Here is a 20,621-nt window from a genome sequence, read left to right on the forward strand (position 1 = left end):
CTCAATTAGGTATTTCTGATTAAACACTTGCATACACGCTAACCCACTCAAGATGGCTTTGAGAAGAAGCTTTATTATAAAGATGCAAAGAAGCTGCCAGGAGGAAGTCAGCTGGGTCTCATGAGGGATGGGAATTGAGAGACCTCAGAACCAAGTTCTCCTGTCTCAGGGTCTTTCCTTTTTTGTGTCTCTTGCTTCTCCTGTGTTGTGGTCTCTAGGCCTCTCTTCCCCTCCCTGCCATTGGTCTGTGCTGCAGCTCTTCCTCTACACCTCCCCCGGCCCAGCCTCTTTATGTAATTGTGCTTGAGTTATGCTCTCCTCTCTCCCCTCCTTAAGAGGTGTGAGCTGTGTGAATGTTTCTCTCATAATCTGAAGTATGTGAGCTCTATCTTACTGTTTACCCGAGTGTGTGTTACTCGGTGTCTTTGTGCAAGCATTTATGTCTTCCCTTCTTAGTCTGTAGAACTGTGTACGTAAGGAAGTGTTCTTGTGTTCTGTCTTTAATTCACTGCCAGTTTTCTGTGGATATGTGTCTGTTGGTCTGTATTTGTGGGTATGTGTCTGTTGGTCTGTATTCCCTAAACTGTAGTTTAGGGAATCACTACTTTTCTTCTTGGTTGTGTCTTAATTTGAGTTTGTTTTAAACGTTTTGCACTTTGGAATAATTTCAGTTTTATAGAAATGTAGCAAGGGTAATGCAGTTTCCTTTGTACCCTTTGTCCTACTAAGGTACTTTCATCAAAGCTATTTAGTTATCACTGAGCGAATATTATTGACTAAATTACAGACCTTATTTGGATTTTACCAGTTCTTCTGGTTTATCATTTAGTGTCCTATTTTTATAGCTCAGTTCCTGGGGGTTAGACGGGGGGTTGATGTGGCTGCTAAGCCCTCTGTCTGCTAGGGCACTTGCGCAGGAGCGAGCATGGGCAGCGCTGAGGAGACACTTCAGTGTATCTGGTTTAGTATCAGTGACAGTGAACGTCCATCTTGGTGTTTTTTCCTCCTTTTCTGCAATGGGAACAGTTTTGGAATATGATTACAAAATCGAAAACAATTTGTTCTAGCAAAGATGTCATTTAATTACCAATTAAGGCAGTTTTATAATAAAAGATTATCTTGAAAGATAATCCTAACAGCTAGAGAAAATATTGTGTTTATGTTTAAACAATGCATTTGAAGTATGTGTTCATTAATGTCTGTCTTAACATTTTTTGGTTCTTTTACAAGTCTTATTTTAACAGAAGCTAAGAGAAGAGAAATACTGTTTTTCCCCCATAATACATTAAAATGTCTTGACTATCGACTTTAAACATCTTTAAATTTTTAACAATTCTGTTGTAATATCAACAAAGCTTTAAGGAATTTTGAGTTTAAGTTTACGTTTCTTCATATTAAATACTTTCCCTTTTTTATTGACAGTTAATTGAGAAATTAAAGTTGCCTCCTTTGATTTAATCCTCTTGGAGGATATTATTATTTCACTGTAATTCTTCATCATTCTTGAGGGCCTGCTGCCAGCATGATGCTTCATTATAAAATTCAGAGTAGCCAGGCAGTCTGCTATTGATTTCCTCTTAAAGTAAAATGTGTGACCCACATGATCTGGTACAACCAAAACATAAATGGTTTTTGTGTAAACGTGGCATTTTTATTACAAATAGAATAGTCAAGTTTTTTTTAATTAAGCTTCTCTTATTCTCAACTTTTATTTTTTTTCCTGGATGTGACGATCTTTAACATTATTCTTCAGTAACCAGTCAGCCATTAGCTTCTGGTATAAAATTAATTTTCAAATTAACCAATTACTAGGTTTTAAACACCTAGTAATTAAGTGTTCCATCATTTGACTTAGTTTGACTTTATTCTTTTAGCTCAGCAGATATCTCAATAACATTGAGGAACAGGGGTGATGATGCCTATCGAGCAAATGTGTATGGTGACTCCATAATTGTGCAACAACACATCAGCATGGATGGAAGTCGATCTTACAAACTAAAAAGTCAAACAGGTTTGCTATGAATTTCTTTCCATTTCATGTAAAATATTAGTAAAGACCCAGTTAAACAGAGTTAAGTGATTGTGCTCATAATCACTGAAAGGATATATCTTCTCTTGAAGCCTCTTAGGTTTGGTTGGATGCAAATGGGTGTACGTACACATTTATACATACATACATGTGTATACATACATATATACACATGCGTAGTTGTTTAATTGCAGGACATTCTACAGCAAAACCATGGATTAACAGAAATTGGGTCTTTGTGAAATTGGCTATGCCAGTTTCTGTTCACAGGCAGACCTTCTTTTATCCCTGTAGTTTCTCTAACACATGGAAAGAGATAGTTAACCAAAGGTGGAAAAGCACAGAAAGGAGGAGGAGGTGAACGTTAATTTACCAAAGAGAGAGATGAAAAGGAGAAGAAAACTCTGCCTGTGTGCTGCCCCCTCCTCTGTGTCCCTGGTGGTGATTAGTCTGTCTCCCCAGCCCTCAGGAGTATGTCCTCAATGCTGCCTTTCTTGATGACATAATGAAATCCGACTGGTACTTATAAGTAATTGCTCCTTTCCCCCCATGTATATTGTCCTAGAAACAGTCTGGTCATTTTATATGTTTCTCATAACTAGGCACCGTGGTTTCTACTAGGAAAGAAGAACTGATTGCAATTCTTGATCATTTTAACATACAGGTAATTGCTAAATTTGTGCTTCAGGCTGATTAATGCAACTGTTTGGTTTGTGTGTGTGTGTGATTTCATCTGTGCTGTGTAAAGAATTATAATGGCCTCGAGTAAATTTGACCACAGGAAGAATAGGTGTACCTCTTGTTAGAGAAGTTCTTTAAAACTTATTAATTCAACAATAATTTTTAATACATAACTTTAATTCAATAGAGCAATCCGTCAAAAACACCAAGTGTATAATTGGTAGTGCTAGAATTTATGTTAATAGTCTTTAAAGTTTACTGTCTGTTGTCCTAGACAGAATAGCATCATAGTTACCTAAACTCAGTGATTGGATTCTTGTAGAAAGGAAATTTATTCTAGAAGGATAAAGCATTTCTTTATGTATTTCAGATTTACTGACCAGGCTTAAGTCCTTCCTGCGAAGATATTTTAACTGAATAATTGGAAATAGGGCACATATAGACTTGTAACATTAGCCTGGAATTGTCATTAGAGATCATCTACTCCAGGCCATTTATTTCTATCTCTGTTTTATGATAGCTTCATGAATCAGTAACAAAAAATGGAAAAATTAAAGAAGTGCTGTAAGAAAAATGAACAGTATTTGTAATCATAATTCTAATTAGAAATAACCGGGCAGGACTTCTGTTTTTACCTGGTGAAAACAACTTGCCCAAAGCTACACGACAAGTTAGAGATAGTCCAGCCAAGAACCCAAGTCAGCTGCCTCCCTTGCTGGGAGCTCTGTTATCCGATGGTACCAGTTGCTTAGGGGTGCTTTATGCTTGTGCCTCCATGTAACGGCAGAATATTTAATTTTGACTATAGTTATTTATTTTAGTATCATGAAATATTGAAGCATCTTTTCTCTTCATTAAGAATTTCTAATTATTTTCTACAATTTACCCTAACGCTTTTTAACATTTAGCTAGTACTTAACCCTCTTGATGCCACCCATAGGTCAATTATTATAATTGTATTTTAGTTCATTTCTTTTTGAGGCATTAAAGTGAAATGTTTTTAATTAACCTTTTTTGTTTTTTCAGGTGGATAATCCAGTTTCTGTTTTAACACAAGAGATGAGCAAACAGTTTTTGCAGTCTAAAAATGAGGGCGACAAATACAAAGTAAATATAAAATTACCCAGAAGAATACATTTCTAGATATCTACATAGAAACATTATTCTCGCTCACATGGTCAATATTGGGTACTTTTCAAGACACCTATTTGTGAAACATAATGTCGGGATTAATTTAAGAAACTGTTAAGTAAGATGGGAGTATAATTTTCTTGGTAAATCTTTGCTTTCACATTTGGACTTAAAATTTTGGGAGATATTAGATTATTATTTTCCAAAAATTAATCTTTTAAGAAATGTAAGGATCCAAGGGAATGATTGGCCAACATATGTAGTAACTTTTAAGCCTTAAATTATTTAAAACTTACAAAGTGAACAAAGTATTCAACTATAGCTAAAACTTAACTCTGTACTTTTTTATTGTTTTAGTGTTTACTATTTTAAAAATTTAAGATGCGGGCCTCCTCGGTGGCGCGGTGGCGCAGCGGTTGAGCGCTGGGTTGCGAAGCTGCCCGCAGCCTCTGCAGCGCCCATTCGATCCCCAGCTGCTCCCCGGCCACCGGAGGAGGGTCCCACAGGGCACGCAGACCTCTCCTGCCGCCCGCTGCTCCCCTCAGCAGTGTACTTCAGTCCTTCTGCCTGCTCTGCTCCCTGCTCTGGCTCTGGCGAATTCTCTCACCCTCCCGTGCTTCTGACTGTACCCAGTGCTTGTATAAATAAATAAATAAATCTTAAAAAAAAAATAAAAATTTAAGATGTGCTGAGATAAAAAATGTGGCCGTTTTCTGTTTTCATATTTGCTTAAGGAATGGAAGAATCAGTAAAAATTTCAAAGAAGCATATTATACCAAAAAAGTGTTTTCTTTCATTGGTTTTCAGAGCTTTTGCACAGGAACATGAAGATGTGAACATATAGCAGGTTAACTAAATTTGGGGGCTGAAATAAGACATGTTTTTTTTGTGTTGATATTACTTGCTTATGTCGTGTCATTTTACATAATGTGTCTGTTTTTGGAGACTAAATTGTGTTTTTTCATAGTTTCATGGAAGTTTACAAACTCTTAATTTTGTTTTTCCTGTTGTTGATACAGTTCTTCATGAAAGCAACTCAACTTGAACAAATGAAGGAAGACTATTCATACATTATGGAAACAAAAGAAAGAACAAAAGAACAGATAAATCAAGGAGAAGAGGTTTGCCAATATTTTTCAGATCAAATTCCTGTAGTGTAGAATATAAGTCTACTTACAGTGTGGAATATAAGCTATTCCAGAAGCTCATGTCATTAGATTTAATACTCATTTGATGATTTTATTAATTATTAAGAAAAAACTTAGATTTAAAAAATTATCACTTAAATTTGAGTTTTAGAAATTAATTCCTCCTGAACCGTCCATTATCTTTGGAATGAGTGCTGTATATTCTTTGCCGAGGACATACTAATCTGGCTATAAGATAGGGAATTGAGAGTAATAGGAAACTGAATTTTGGAATTTGTTTGAAGTTGTATAGTCTTAAGCCTTTTATTCCTTTGCTCTTTGTGTAAAGACTGTTTAGCAATTTTCATAGTGCAGAAATTAGCAAAATCATTTTACTTAGTATATCAGAGAACCAAAATAATTTTTTTTCACCTAAAAGGTCATTTTCCAGCAAATATTTTTTAGCGCTTTTATTAAGCAATCTATTCAAAGAAATATACTGGTAAAAAGTTTTGCCTTTTCTGTGTTAGTAAGAAATATCTTTTTTTTTTTTTAAAGCGACTTACTGAACTCAAGCGCCAGTGTTTGGAGAAAGAAGAACGGTTTCAGAGTATTGCTGGTTTAAGTACAATGAAGACTAATTTGGAATACCTGAAGCATGAAATGGCTTGGGCAGTGGTAATTCTCATTTAGTTACTTCTCTACATGTATTTGTAGTAATATAGTATATATTTGGTTACATTTAGTCTCTTACGTGACATACAGGGTTTGGTCTATAATTTTTTAGGTAAATGAAATTGAAAAGCAATTGAATGCTATCAGAGATAATATCAAAATTGGAGAAGAACGAGCTGCTAGGCTTGACCGGAAAATGGAAGAACAGCAGGTAATTGCAGTTTCTTTAATACAGATTTATTTTGTTTAATCTTGAGATTACTGACATTAGACTATTTATGGTTACCAAAAATTGCAGTTTCAACCTCATATTTATGTACACCTGTATCACTCAGTTGATGCTAACCTGAACTTAGGGTTTCAGGAGTTGTGGTGACATGGGTCTTCTAAGAAGGGCATTGTCTGTGGATGCCATCCGCAGCCTGAGGCTATGTAGTAGTTTCATGCATGTCGACAGCCATACTTTGTCATCCAGTAGAGATGCTGGAGCATGAAGCTTTCACTCTTGGGCTCACTAAGATTTAGAACCATGAAATAACGGAGGCATCATAGTCATTGGTGCTCAATGGCATGAGGTGTGAGAATTCAGGACTGAACACGGTGCCCAGACACAGCTGTAGCACTTTCAGGGAACTGAGATGTAGGTCCCAGAACCTAGAGGCGGAGCATGTAGAGGATAAAATATTAAGTCTGTTAAGGTAAATTTCTTCTTGAGATTTAAAAGAACGCAGGTAGAAACTGTGCTTTTTAATATTTAAATAAAAAAGCCATAGGAGTCTTCCGTGTAGGCCTAAAGGTAGAAGCAAAGGCAATAAATTTCTGTTGGAACTTTTTACCATGTAGCTCTCTACAATCAACCTGTTTTTTAAAACTGCTTTATTGAGGTATAATTCAAATGCCATACATTTCACCCATTTAAAGTATACAATTTAGGGTTGATAAATTGGGTAACAGGAGTCGATATTTTGTTGTTTGCTGGAAACTAGACTTTTGGTGGTGACCAAAATGCAATACATTCCAGATTTTGAATTGTAAGGCTATAGGCCTGAAACCTATATAATGTTATGAACCGGAGATTCCTCAACCTACTAAAGACAGAGCTTCCATATGATCCAGCAATTCCACTCCTAGGTATTTACCCAAAGGACACAGAAACATTAATTCCAAAGAGCACCTGCACCCCTATGTTTATAGCAGCACTGTTTACAATAGCTAAGCTTTGGAAACAACCCAAATGCCCCAAAATAGATGACTGGATCGAGAAGATGTGGTACATATACACCATGGACTATTACTCAGCATTCAAAAAAGATAAACACATGCAATTTGCAGCAGCATGGATGGAGCTGGAAGGGATCATGCTCAGCGAAATAAGCCAGAAAGAAAAAGAAAAATACCGGATGGTCTCACTCAAAGCGGGAATCTACAAAACCTAAATAAGGGACCAGGAAAAAGAATAGCTATAGAAAGAAAAAAATCAAAATCAACAAACAATTATGAACCAGAGACACACACACTATGGGGGGTGGGGAGAAGGGATTGGGGTCAAAATAAGGGGTTACAATTGTATGGGGAATATAAAAATAAAATTTAAAAAATTAAAAAAAAAAAAAAATTCAGTGATTTTCAGTTTGTTCACAAGTATCTATAGTCACCACTATGGGATTTTCCTGCTGCATTGCCAGAGTAGAACTTCTGGCCGCCGTTTCTCCCCTTTATAACCTTGCCCCCCACCCCTACCCCCCACCTCCAGTATGACTGACTCAGTTCCTTGTGCTCTACTTAATTTAGGAGTTTTGGTTCCCAGGCTTGGTTGTCATACCTTGATTTTTCCTCTCTTCCCACCAAAACCATTTTCCTTTTAAGACTTAGGACGTCAGTCTATCAAAAGTAATGGATGTGTATGTAAAACGAACAGCAATGGTTTAGCATACATTTGTTTAGTGATCTCTGGCTTTTGTACTCCCTCTTCAGGTAGCATATGGAAGTTCAGCTCCACCTTCCTCTCACCTCAAATTTTCATTTCTAAAACAATAAATATGCTTTTCCATCTACCTCTATTGTCTTTGCTCTCATTTTTTTCTAGACCATTTTGATTAATCTTTCTAGTCTCACCTCAAATCCTACTTCTCCTTTGAAAGCATTTCTAACTTTTTCTGGCAGACTTTGAATTCTTTCTTTGTACTTCCACAATTATAAATAGATGTTAGTATAACATTATTGCGTACAAACCATTACCAGTTTGTGTATTTGTTTCTCAACTAAATTGTATTTATCTCCCTTTAATTGTTACTTGAAGACAGTTGTTAAAGTATCTTTGCATCCCCAGAGGATAACACCTTTGTTGAATAACTAAATGTTGAATTAAAATGACAGTATATTTATAAAATTCTGTTTGCTTACTTAATGTCTTAAATTTATTTAGCATCAAATTAAGTTTGTTATGGGATGTGAACTATGTGTAACTATTTTTTTAAATTTTTTATGTCTATTAAAGAAAAATAAACTATAACATTCCAATTATGTATTTTTCTTGAAGGTCCGACTTAATGAAGCAGAAAAAAAGTATAAGGACATTCAGGATAAACTGGAAAAAATTAGTGAAGAGACGAATGCACGCGCACCGGAGTGTATGGCACTTAAAGCAGATGTGACTGCTAAGAAAAGGACCTATAACGAAGCCGAGGTGAGAGATTTTCCAATCTAGAGTATTAAAAACTACATGACAGAAGTAAATACTGTTCATTTATTTTAAAAGTAGAGGTTTTATAATTAAGTAGAAATTTGTATTGCTCTCGACTTTAAAAAAATGGAATGGCTTCATGTGGCCATTTGTGCACTTCATTTTAATGTATATTTCTGCATAAATGGACTTGAATGGGTTTTTGTTTTTTTTCATTTTACTAAAATGTGTAATTATGTTAGGTTATATATAACCGTTCCCTGAATGAGTATAGAGCTTTAAAGAAAGATGATGAACAGCTTTGCAAAAGAATTGAAGAACTTAAAAAAAGGTAATGTAGTTACTTAGCAGTTTTCAGAGTTATTTCATTTAGTGATTAAATGATCTAAGTGAAATGGACTATTACATTTTTATATTATTGACAAAGGAATTTTGCTTCCTGCTTTTCGGATATTAAGTTTTCATTTCACTTTTCCATTATTATTTGCTGTTAGTACTGATCAATCTTTGGAACCTGAACGACTGGAAAGGCAAAAAAAAATATCTTGGTTAAAAGAGAGAGTAAAGGCCTTACACGATCAAGAATGCTCAGTCAATCAAGAGATCGAACAGTTTCAGCAAGCCATAGAAAAGGACAAGGAAGAGCATACCAGAATTAAGTGAGTTAATTCTCAATTAAAAATTGATAATTTTTTCAATTATTTGAAAAAAATCATGTAGTTTGCTCTTTACATTCAGAGAGAAAACAAGACTTTCTTATTTCTTCTACAGAGTAAGGAATCTTTAAAAATCATTCTCTGAAGACTCCTTATCTTTGTAGAGTTGGACAGTCTCTGGATTCTGCTGCTCCTCACTGTTGCATCATTTTTTCCCATGCTGATTTGAGGGCCTTCTGTTTTTCTCTAATAACACAGTTATTTTAAATAAAGAAATCCACTTTTGGTTTTGAAATTAGCTGGTGACTTGTTGGTATGCAGGTATTGGGAGAAAGGCTGAATGTTTTTGTATAACCATCATGTCTGTACTGGTTTTCACTTTTATTTTTTAGGAGAGAAGAATTAGATGTGAAGCAAACCCTGAGCTATCATCAGAGGCAGCTGAAGGAACTGAAAGACAGTAAAAGTGATCGCCTTAAAAGATTTGGTCCTAATGTTCCAGCTCTTCTTGAAGCAATAGATAATGCTTACAGACGTGGGCGTTTTACCCATAAACCTGTAGGCCTCTAGGTATTTATCACCATTTACTCATTGCATAACAAACATTAGAAATGAGTTTTTATTTTCAGGAAGGACCCATAGACTCTAGTTTTAAAACTTACCAACAAGCTGTGTAGTTGTATGCGGACTTTAATTTGTACATAGTTTAACAAAAAATTATAGAAGCACTTCATGATTTTCCTTTTTAAAGTATAAAGTAATCAGAAGAAAATCAGTTTAGGAAAAGGAAAAGTGATTAAAAAATTGAATAATCTGATTCTGATTTTTTTTTCCCTAAATAGAGTAAATGAAATGAACTCATTTGAATAAATTGATTAATAGGAAAATCTGATGACCTCAAGATGTAATCAAAGTAACTTTCATCACCTGAGTTTTGTGTTACCTTTATAAATGACTTTCTTAGTTTCTGTTTTAGTTGGACAAGGATATTTCTAAGTTCTCTTCAAGGGAAATTTCTAAGTTCTGGGTTATTTATATGAGAATTTAAAAAGATTAGTTGAATTCTTCCTTCCTGTCTTCTCCCTCCCAGTTGAATTCTTCTGAGGAGCTCTCTCTAGTTCTGTACATCATTACCTGAAAATGACACTAATTTTTTTGTGATCAGTACAATATTACTATATTGAGTGTTCTAAAATAATGTCTCTTTGTTTTAATGATACATACCTCTATACCATTTCAATGAATGAGGTAGTTTTTCCCCTTTAAATCTAAAATCTCAGTATTACTCGGTTCTAGAACGATTAATCAACTCTTGACTTGATTTTCCAAACACCATTCAGAGACTAGAGTGATAGAAACTTACATAGAAAGACCACTGTTAACTTACATTGCAGTGAATAGTTTTTTTTCGTAGTATTTGGTGACTTTCTCAGCGCATCTAGTGAATATGTTGAGATTTCACACTCAAAGGAGATCTATAATATCATTTAAGCTCTTTTGTGAAAATATTTTGAAGTCACTAGTGAACTGTTCTAAGGAGATTGTTAAACATTAATATTTCACGATAAGTAAGAATTGATGGGCCTTTTTATTTAAAATTTTCTTATTCAGGGAGCTTGCATTCATCTTCGGGATCCTGAGCTTGCTTTGGCCATTGAATCTTGCTTAAAGGACTTCTGCAAGCCTACTGGTGCCATAATCATGCTGATGAGTGGGTACTTCAGGAACTGATGAAAAGGTTTACTCACCAGGGACCTCAAGGCCACAGATAATAGTTTCTGAGTTCGGAATGAGATCTATGATGTGAGACACAGGTACGGCAACAGTTATCTAATACCATTTCTGGTTTGCTCACTCATGTGCAGTAGGGATTAGAACAGTGTGGTGTTAACCTTATCTGCACTGCTGTTAACCTTATCTGCACTGTAAAACGTCATCAAGATACTTTAGTTTCAATATAGGCCTAGTGGATGCATAGCGGAATGAGAGACACTCCCTGCCCTTGCAGTCCTTACAGGAGGTTTGTGGTGAGGAAGCCTGCAGGGAGATAGATGAGTGTGGCGCAGAGATTATGCTAATAAGGGAGATGGTGTAGACCTCACCACTTTGAGAGTGTGACCCTCAGTGACTCTTCTTGCCCTGGCGCGTGCCTGTGCTCCTTCCTAGGCTTCTGTGCTTCCTGCAGACTGACTGGCTGGGGTCTACACTCTCCGGACTCTCCCACCACATCTTCTCCCTCTTAACCCCGCTCCCCTCACTCCTGCTTGCATTGACTCTGCTGACATTGCTAGAGCACCCTCTCCGATTTTTGTTTTTACGTCCTGTTTAACCCTGTTGTAAAGTTATGACCCCATTTCTCCACTTCCTTTTATAGGAAAACCTGTTCACAAGAATTGTCTGTTTTAATTTCTCTCTTCCCCTTTTTCTTGCCCCAGTCAAGCTTTAAAAACTTCATCACATGCAAAGTAGCTCCTGTGAAGGCACCAACGACCTTGCTTTGCTTGATTCTGTGGTCAGTCCTTCTGGCTGACTTGACTACCTGCCACGTTTGGTGCATTGACATAGTTGGTCCTTTCATCCTTCCTGAAGTATTAGCTTATTTAATTCTCATGACAACATGTTTATAATATTCGTAGAATAGCGCCTCACGTATGGTGTTATGTAGAAGCTTGCCAGGAAATCAACTGATTACAGATAGTTTTCAAGTGTTTTCAGCAATTTTCCACTGTCTTAATATCTGTTCCTGTTCGCTCACTAAAAAATATGTACAATTAAAATTTGAGAAGTTGATCCTTACGTATTTTTCTCTTTCAGAGCTGCTTATCACCCGACTTTCCAACGGTTCTCACAGCTTTAGACATAGATAATGCAGTTTTGCAAATAGCCTAATTGACATGCGAGGCAAGAAACAGTGCTCCTAATCAAAGTAAGACCAGATGTTCACTGTTTTTTGAAATTTTTAAATTTTTAAGACTGAAGGTTATCTGAATTCCTGTTCCTTCTCTATCGTGGGGTTCCTGTTACGTTTCATTATTGTGCTTTTCCTTCGTAGGAGTATCTGTAGGTTAATACAGAGCCAGTTGGTTTTATATGCTTCCTTTATAATGTTCTGTTATCCTTAATAAAATAATTTCACAAATGGTACACAATGGCTTAATGTTTTTGTTCTTCTTGATTTGCTGCCAAATTCACTTTTTATTTACCCTTAGAGATATGTGTTACTCAATTTTTAAACAAGTAATTTACTTGATATTTTATTCATTTTTTTCTTAAGCCTTTGAGTCTGTAGACTAAATCAGTTTCTTCCTCTTGTGCGTGTATTTCTGTGTGCTTGTTAACATTCATTCATCTTATTTTTCATCGGTTGGCATAAGTTTGCTGAGGACAAAAAATTCAAACAGAAATCTGTAATCAAAACAAACATAGTACAGTGTTTTTTCTCATTAATAGACACCGAGAAGTTTCAGTGGTGTCAGCAATCCAACAGTGAATGAGTGAGAGAGTGTGTGTGTGTGTTGCAAGTTTATATTGTAATTATTTGTGGGGTTGGCTCTTTCATATTTTTAGAAGGATACTTGAAAGGAAGTTATGAAGTCCTCTGGTGAAGGTCTCCCAAGGAGGTTGACTAGACTTCAGTTAAACCTAATCCCCCTTTTATTTCTTCTGTGGCTTAAATATTCCTGGACTTTCCCTACATGATTGAGTATACTAATCTTTATGGAAATTTCTTTGCACTTCTCTTCATGGAGTAAAAGTCATTCAAAAAAATAAGATTTTATGAACTGGGCTAAAGTAAATATTTTCATGTGAAAACATACTTTAAATTGTTTTTAACTTTAGATAGAAGGCAATACTATAATCTGAAAGTAAAATATATCAGTTTGTCAAAGCAAATTTACTGTGCTTTAAAGACTCACTAGTTTTAATTCTTTGACTCTTGAAAGTTGTTTTGAAACTTTTACTTCATGGAATTATTTTATATGAATGTTTAAATAAAAATACTTTAATCATAAAGTAAATATAGGTAATACCTTGAAATTGTGGCATCAGAAATGCTTTAGAATAACTTACATGTATTTTCCATCTGTTCTCATAGAATAATTCTGTCGCTCGTACAGTAATGCAGTCCCAAAGGCCACCCAGAAATTGTAGAGAAGCTTTTACTGCTGATGGTGATCAGGTATTTGCAGGACGTTATTACTCATCGGAAAATACAAGACCTAAATTCCTAAGCAGAGATGTGGATTCTGAAATAAGGTTGGTATCCAGTGTGACCTTACTGTGTGGGTCTCTCTTCTCTTTGGAGGTCAGTTCCTTTCATGCTACTCTATTAGTAGTTTCCATGAAAAGTTGTGAGTAAGCTGAGTGTAGCATTCTAGGTTGGCTTGTTTTCCATCCTCACTTTGACACTCATATTCTGGACTGAGAAGACATGGTGTTCTTCGTCAGCATTGGGCAGCATTGACTGGCTGATTTGCCTATTTTACTACTTGTCTACAAAGTTAGGCATCTTAAGTTAAAATGTAAATCAGTGACATCACTTTGTTCATTATTTAGTTCTGCTGATTTTGCTCATCGAAGGTACAAGTGTGCTGTTTTATATTTTGGTTCAAGTTTGTGTGATGTCTTTGGCACTTTGAGTTCCGCTTTTCTAGAAAGATGAGTCAGCACAATTATTGGGCTGTCGGAAAAGGCGTGATGCATTTTTGCATAGAAAAAAAAAACATCATGACTCCTCCAGCAACTCAGTAGATTACAAATCCAGGAAATAATCTGGAGGAGGCAGCTTAAGAGGCAAAAAAACTAGTAAGTGCACGAAAGTGATTCAGAAATATGCAAAAGAATTTTTAATACCAAAAAAAAAAAATCATTTCCTAGCCAAACTAATTAAGTTGATGAATTGATGGCTTGAAACTGAATTAGTGACTTAGAAGCTTTTAATAAGAGCTTAGGACTTAAGTGAAAGAAATATGCGAGAAAATGAGTAAAAATGAGTGTTCTAAATGACATGTAAGAGAAAATAAAAATTTTGTTGAAATCGATTCAGGTAATATTGGTTATTTTTGTGATTATGAGTGGTGCATAAAGGCAAATAAACATGGGAGATATTGGAAGTTTCATCAATCTTAGAGCAGAAAAAATCAACTGAGCGGCAAACCAGTGTTGTGACACACTTTAAGTTGGCTCTGAATCTCTGACCGGCTGGGTGACAGCTCAAAATGTTTGAGTAAACCTGTGTAAAGTCACCTGCGTAATGACACATTTTTGTGTGTTGCACCATGACATTGCAATTAGGCCTTCATAATTCTTAACTGGGAAGACTGAATTATGTGATAGTCAAATGAACACAAGTGCAAATGTAAAAACATTACCCTGGTGGATGTGTCACTAGGCAGTTCACACTTTTTCTTTCAACAAAAATGCCTCGTGGGCATTTGTATTCCAGTCTTTAAAAAAGTGTGGCATTCTGGGGAAAGAGGGTAAGTATATCTCAGCATCAAATCACAATCTCAGATTCTAGCCTTTTAACAATAGGGGTTCAGATCTTATGTTTGCTGTTGATTATTTGACTTCCTTTTTAGCCAAAAGTGTTTGTATTAATAAGTAGTGGACAAAACTTTGTTTTAAAAGCTAAGTAAATTTGGGATTTTAAAAAATTGCTTCCCACATGATAAACATTACTGATTGAAAATATCCCACTTTCTCATGATATTTAAATGACTTTTTGTGACATCTGTTTTGACCTGAATGAATATGATAGTTATCTGATATTTGGGAGCTAAAAATAATCCTTACTGCTTTTTTCCTAAATACAGAAAATATAAATTTTAAAACAAAAGCAGCTCATAATCCCATTTGTCCATAGTCACTGATGACCCCTTTAAAATAATTGCAATTATGGGGCCTCCCTGGTGGCACAAGGGGTTAAGACACAACCTGTGAAGCTGTCTGCAGCCTCTGCAGCATGAGTTTGATCCCTGGCCAGGGAACACCCACATGGTGAGGCAGACCTCTCCTGACTTGCCCGCTGCTCCCCTCAGCAGTGTATTTCGTCAGTCTGCCTGTTCTGTTCCCCACACTGTCTCTGGTGAATCCTCTCACCCCCCGCATCTCTGACCTGTACCCCAGCTCTTGTGTGCATAAATAAATCTAAAAAAAATCTGAAAAAAATTAATTATAATTAAAGGCGCATGTGATGAAAACACTCTAGCAGTACAGAATGATATACAATAAAGCGTGAAATTCACTGCCCTTATCTTTCTTTCAAAAGTAAAGTAACAATTTAACACTATATATACTTCTAGAACACTTCATATACTTGTGCCATGTATGTATGATTTTTAAAATTAAGGTATAATGCACATGCCATAAAATCCACACTTTTTTAAAGTGTACAGTTATATTCACACGGGCTTGCAGCCATCACCATTAGCCAGTTCCGTGACATTTGTGCCACGCCAAGAGGAAAGCGTGCGCACCCCATTCCCCTGGCAGAGAGAAGGTGCTCCCGAGACACCGAAGTAGCCTCTGCTGTGCTAGGCCCTTCAGAGCCTGGACATCTGCCTCCTTTACCCCACACTTCTCTCCCTTGTCCTCCTCTCCTCCCCCTCCTGCACGCACAGAGCACAGCTTTACTCACCAGCTGCATGTGTTGGGCTCTGTTCGTCACCTGTGGCTGTCTGTGTTTCTTTCCACCCTCTCTGGTTGGTCCAGATGATGAGCAGCAGCGAGGGCACAGGTCCAGGGCCACTTCTGTGTACTCACGCTTCACCTTGCACTGTGCTGCAGACATGATGCAGTGTCCTGTTCGCATTGTGATGCTGTTTATTTCCAGATTTTTTTCTTTTTATTTGAGCCCTTCACGTCGTAATTCTGTTTCTATCTCTGCTTGTTACTGTGCACAAATGAAACTTGACTCCAGAAGATGACTTTTGAGAGCTCTTTATTTTCATGTTATTAATTCATAACCTGGTAGGAATTTAGAATGCTGATTTACCTGGATAGGGTTTTGCAAATACACTATTACAAATAAGCCTTTCTTTGTAAAGATCTAAAGTATTTGTAATATTGAGTAGTTTGAAATTATTTTTTAATCCTCTCTTCTCTATCAAGTGAATTGGAGAATGAGGTTGAAAATAAGAAAGCCCAGATAGTAAATCTTCAACAGCATTTGTCTGCCCTTGAAAAGGATATTAAACGCAATGAAGACTTTCTTAAGAGGTGCCAACTACATTATAAAGAGTTAAAGGTAAAAAATATACATCATTTTTTTTTTCTCAACTTACCACTTCCAGGTTAATTTAAGATCCTACCAGTCATTGAGTTAGAATTCTCAAATTTTTTGGACTCCAGCTCTTCATCTGCAGCCATAAAATAGCTTTCATTTATGTGGATTTTATCTATTAGTGTTTACATTATAAACATTAAAACAAAATTTAATATTAAAACAGTAAACTCATGCGAGTTACATTTTTATGAATAATTACTGTATTTTTCAAAGCCAGAAAGATTTAGGAATGAGCTTGACATTTTTATGTTTTTATAAATAGTATCTAATTTAAACTTTGATTTATGTGGATATATCTATCAATATTTATACTATGAAAATAGTTTTAATTAAGACTATTCGTTTATTTTAGAATGATAAACTCATGTCAGCATAAATAGAATTTTGATGAAAAAGTCATTTTTGAAAATCGAAATGTCAAAAATGACATTTTTATAAATAATGGATTTCATCTATCAGTATTTACATTAAAAATTAATAAGAGCACGCTCTTTCTCCTTTTGCTAATAAACCTGTCATTTTAAAATGTAAAAAACAAACAAAAAATTTCAGAATATTCTAAAATAATAAACTCATGTGTTCGTGTGAATAGCATTTTAATGAAAAGTATTTTTCAAAAACCAAAAATCTTTAGTAAGGAGATTGACATTTTTATATTTTTGTAAATGTCTACCTCTTGGCATAAGCTGCTGTAGTCAGTCTGTTGTGCTGGTACACATCCATCAAGAGACTTAACTTCCTATACACTCATTTGAAAATGGTGACTAACGTCTTAGTGTTGTTATGAAAATAGTTTTGACATCCTGGATCCCTCAAAGGAGTCTCAGAAGACACTGAGAGAGTAATTGCATTGTACTTGAGAACCCCCAGACTATAACTTGAGGTGGGTTTCAGAGAAATATTTTCTCTGTGGATTCAACATTGTCATCACATAAAATGGAAAGATGGGAGTATTTCATCTCTCTTGCATGGGCGTGAATTAGCGGGAAGAGTGATGTAGCGGACTTTTTGTGTCTCATTCAGTTACTCAGAAAACCTTCTTTAACAAAGAGAAAACTTTGTGGATTATTACTTTCTTTCCAGGGGGGTTTCTTTTTTTATTTGCTTTTCTGTTACTAAAATACAAATACTTTTTTTTTCAGATGAAAATAAGAAAAAGTATTTCTGAAATTCGGGAACTTGAGAACATAGAAGAACACCAGTCTGTGGATATTGCAACCTTGGTAAGATTTTTTTTTTTAATCTAAATGTCACATTAAAGGATAAAACTGTCAGATAGGCTAATGGGGTCTAATCCCAGCTTTTTTTTAATACTTTTCATTGTGGGTAATTTTTACAACTGCTGTTTTCACACACTCATAGGAAAGAAACTACCTGTTGTATGACTTCAGTTGTCTCAGTAGTTTGTCCATAGAGCATGCATGATGATTTATTTTGCCTTCTCCATGAAATAAAATTTATCAAACCTTAGTTGTGCTCTTGAGTGAACCACTTAGCAAAATGTTTCCCAGAGAATATCAGGATTAATGGATATCTTTTAGTCAGTTGTTGATCTCTTTTCATCGTTTCCTTTTTTTCTCAAGTTAATTTAATATTTTTTTTAATGTTTTATTTTTTATTAATTATTTTGGGTTCCATCCCCTCCCTCACCCCTATTTTCCCACAATTAAAAGTGTTTATGACATTCAGCTTATCTTCTTCGAGTAACAGTAAGGAGTGAGAGATGCCCAGTCTTGTAAGATGAATATGTATATTAGGTGTGTAGTCTGTACCAAGCACCGCATTTAATCCTCAGTATATAGCTGAGCAACACAGATAAGGATGCTGCACCAATGTGGCTTTGATCTAAAGAATTTGTCTTCATTTTTTATTAGTAGCCTTGTCTCTCTCTTTTTCATTTTGCTTCTTTAATTTATTTAAAAGGTATAGACTGTATTTTTACTTACTCAGCATTTGGCATATTGTCAAGCATGAGATATGTATTTATACACAGTATATTTTGAAGGAAAAGGAGAGAATTAAAATAATTTTTGATTGTAGCCTTAATAAGCACAATGCAGTTTAACCAGTCTTCTCAATATCACTCCTTATTTTTTGCCTGTTTTTTTCTACTTACCAATCATTTAGGTATGAAAATATCCAAGTCTGCTTTATATTTGTCTTTGATTTTGCTGATAGCCTGTAGTTTCTATAGGCTGTACCATTTGTACTGTTTTTAATGTGGTAATTTAATTAATTGTATATGCTCTGTAAAATGTTACTAGGAAGATGAAGCGCAAGAAATAAAATCAAAATGAAAATGGTTGAGAGAAATATGGAACAACAAAAAGAAAATATGGAACATCTTAAAAGTTTGAAAGTAGAAGCAGAAAACAGATATGATGCAATTAAGCTGAAAATTAATCAGCTTTCAGAGCAAGCAGATCCACTGAAGGTATTATATACATCATTGTTACCATGTTCTGTGTGTGCTTTGTTTTAATTTTATATCTATAATGTGCTCTCTAGAGACTGCCCTAGCAAACTTATAGCTGAATGTAAACCTCCCCCATAAAAATGAGATGTGAATCATTTTTATCATTGGTTCAATTAGAATTAAACACTTCAGCTGAAATCTTTAGGAAAATAAATTGCCAGATAAGTTTCCTCAGATTATTGCTTTTAATCCCTTTTTATTTTACGGGTTCTTCCCCTCCCTTTTTTAGAACAGGATAAGGACATCTGTCCACACTGTTCGTGAGCTTTCCTATTCTGTTTTTCCAGCTTTCCTCCAATAACTCTAGGATTAGTTGCTATAAAAACTAAACTTTACATAAAATACTATCCAAATCCTGTTTATTGGCATAACTCAAATTCCTGAATTCAGTTGCCTTTTTTTACACATGCTTTTTGAAACCAAATTTAGGGAAATAAAATTGTTTAATAATTCTATGTATTATTGTATGAATTGTAAAATTGTTTAAAAATTGTATGAATTTCTACCTTCTTTAAAAGTATAGATATCTGTAGCTTATTCTCATTATTTTTATGAATAATGCAATTATTTTCAGAACTTCAATTCTTATTTATTAAGACACTGAGAATAGTAATATTTTAAGAGGAGAGGGAAATATTGATTTCATTCTAATATACCCCTCAATTTTTACATGAAAATTAACCCAATTGAATCAAAATGTTAGATACTTTAAAAATTTAATATAATTTGCATGCATATGAACTTATATTGTTTTAATTTTAAATTGTATTATCTAAAATTTTCAGAGTTGAGAGATATTAAAGGAAGTTAGAGGAGGAGCTGCATAGAAACCACCTTTCCCTATTTATGGTGTATTTCCCAGTTGTTATCCATATAGCTGGGATTCCTGTCTGCCATTATAACCTAGGTGGTTTAATATTTTATGTTTGAGAAAAGACTAAAAAAAAGGTAAAAGACTGATAAGTTAACTATGAAGTAAAATATAAAATATTAAACTTGTGAGGAGAGAAAATAGTTACTATAGGACATAAGAATTTAAAATACAAAATGTCCAAGATTTAAAAAGACAAAAGTAGGTTTAGAAAGAGTAGCATAGAAATAAAGTGAATACGGGCCTCCCCAGTGGTGCAGTGGGTTGAGCGCAGCCCTGTGGAGCTTTCCTCAGCCTCTGCACTGTGGGTTTGAGTCCCAGCCGGCCAGGGAGATTCCCACATGGCGCAGTGGACCTCTCCTATTACACCTGCTGCTCTGTCAGCAGTGTATTTCGGTCATATGCCTATTCTGTTCCCACTCTATCTCTGGTGAATCCTCTTACCCTCCCACGCCTCTGGCCTGTACCCCAGCTCTTGTATAAAAATAAATAAATCTTAAAAAAAAAAAAGAAAGTAAATATATAATACATAATAATATTGTTAGTGATAGATACAACAGAATTTAGAACTCAAATTAGAGTGGTAAAGTTACAACAAAGATAAGAAAATATAAAATGGGTAAAGAATTGCACAGGGTATAACTTAAAATCAAAATGGAGTATGTTAAATCAATACAGAAAAAGAAAGGTTGGAACCTTAAGTGGTTATCCCAGGCAACTTAAAAACAAGAAATGATCAAGAGTATATTGTGGTCTATTCTTTTAGAGACCTCCAGACTAAAGCAACTCCTGGAATTGGGAGTCCATAAATAGATGCCAGAGCAGAAAATATGGGCCAAAAGCATTAAGAATTCTTGACTTTAGCTTTTTGCCTTGGCTGCAGATTCTGAAAGCTAGGAGTTGAGTCCTTCACTAAACCTTCTTTGCAGGGGTCCACTAGCAACAGTTTATCCTTTACCACTTCCAACTGGCCCTCAGTAACAATAGGACCCAGAGAATATGGC

At 35.2% G+C, this 20,621-nt stretch overlaps 1 protein-coding gene and 1 long non-coding RNA gene across 2 annotated transcripts in view; one reads left to right on the forward strand and one right to left on the reverse strand.

The window, feature by feature from the left end:
• SMC6 (structural maintenance of chromosomes 6) overlaps nucleotides 1-20,621 on the forward strand; it is a 55,678-nt gene that overhangs the window by 17,563 nt on the left and 17,494 nt on the right. The window contains 23 exon segments of the mRNA XM_054701359.1: nucleotides 1,875-2,011; nucleotides 2,632-2,693; nucleotides 3,737-3,817; nucleotides 4,861-4,962; nucleotides 5,527-5,646; nucleotides 5,756-5,854; nucleotides 8,183-8,329; nucleotides 8,569-8,657; nucleotides 8,821-8,985; nucleotides 9,375-9,552; nucleotides 10,594-10,645; nucleotides 10,648-10,719; nucleotides 10,722-10,766; nucleotides 10,769-10,796; nucleotides 11,797-11,810; nucleotides 11,813-11,854; nucleotides 11,857-11,883; nucleotides 11,886-11,908; nucleotides 13,079-13,239; nucleotides 16,096-16,231; nucleotides 17,413-17,493; nucleotides 18,535-18,547; nucleotides 18,550-18,704. Coding sequence (XP_054557334.1) covers nucleotides 1,875-2,011; nucleotides 2,632-2,693; nucleotides 3,737-3,817; nucleotides 4,861-4,962; nucleotides 5,527-5,646; nucleotides 5,756-5,854; nucleotides 8,183-8,329; nucleotides 8,569-8,657; nucleotides 8,821-8,985; nucleotides 9,375-9,552; nucleotides 10,594-10,645; nucleotides 10,648-10,719; nucleotides 10,722-10,766; nucleotides 10,769-10,796; nucleotides 11,797-11,810; nucleotides 11,813-11,854; nucleotides 11,857-11,883; nucleotides 11,886-11,908; nucleotides 13,079-13,239; nucleotides 16,096-16,231; nucleotides 17,413-17,493; nucleotides 18,535-18,547; nucleotides 18,550-18,704 — 2,029 coding nt within the window.
• On the reverse strand, nucleotides 806-15,746 carry LOC129146862 (uncharacterized). The gene is made up of 3 exons (XR_008554164.1): nucleotides 15,623-15,746; nucleotides 5,990-6,297; nucleotides 806-1,011 (listed from the first exon to the last, which is right to left on the reverse strand). It is a non-coding gene; the product is annotated as an uncharacterized LOC129146862 (long non-coding RNA).

The sequence above is a fragment of the Talpa occidentalis genome, unplaced genomic scaffold, assembly GCF_014898055.3.
Source record: "Talpa occidentalis isolate TD23 unplaced genomic scaffold, MPIMG_talOcc4v2.1 talOcc4.5, whole genome shotgun sequence".
NCBI classification, from domain to species: domain Eukaryota; kingdom Metazoa; phylum Chordata; class Mammalia; order Eulipotyphla; family Talpidae; genus Talpa; species Talpa occidentalis.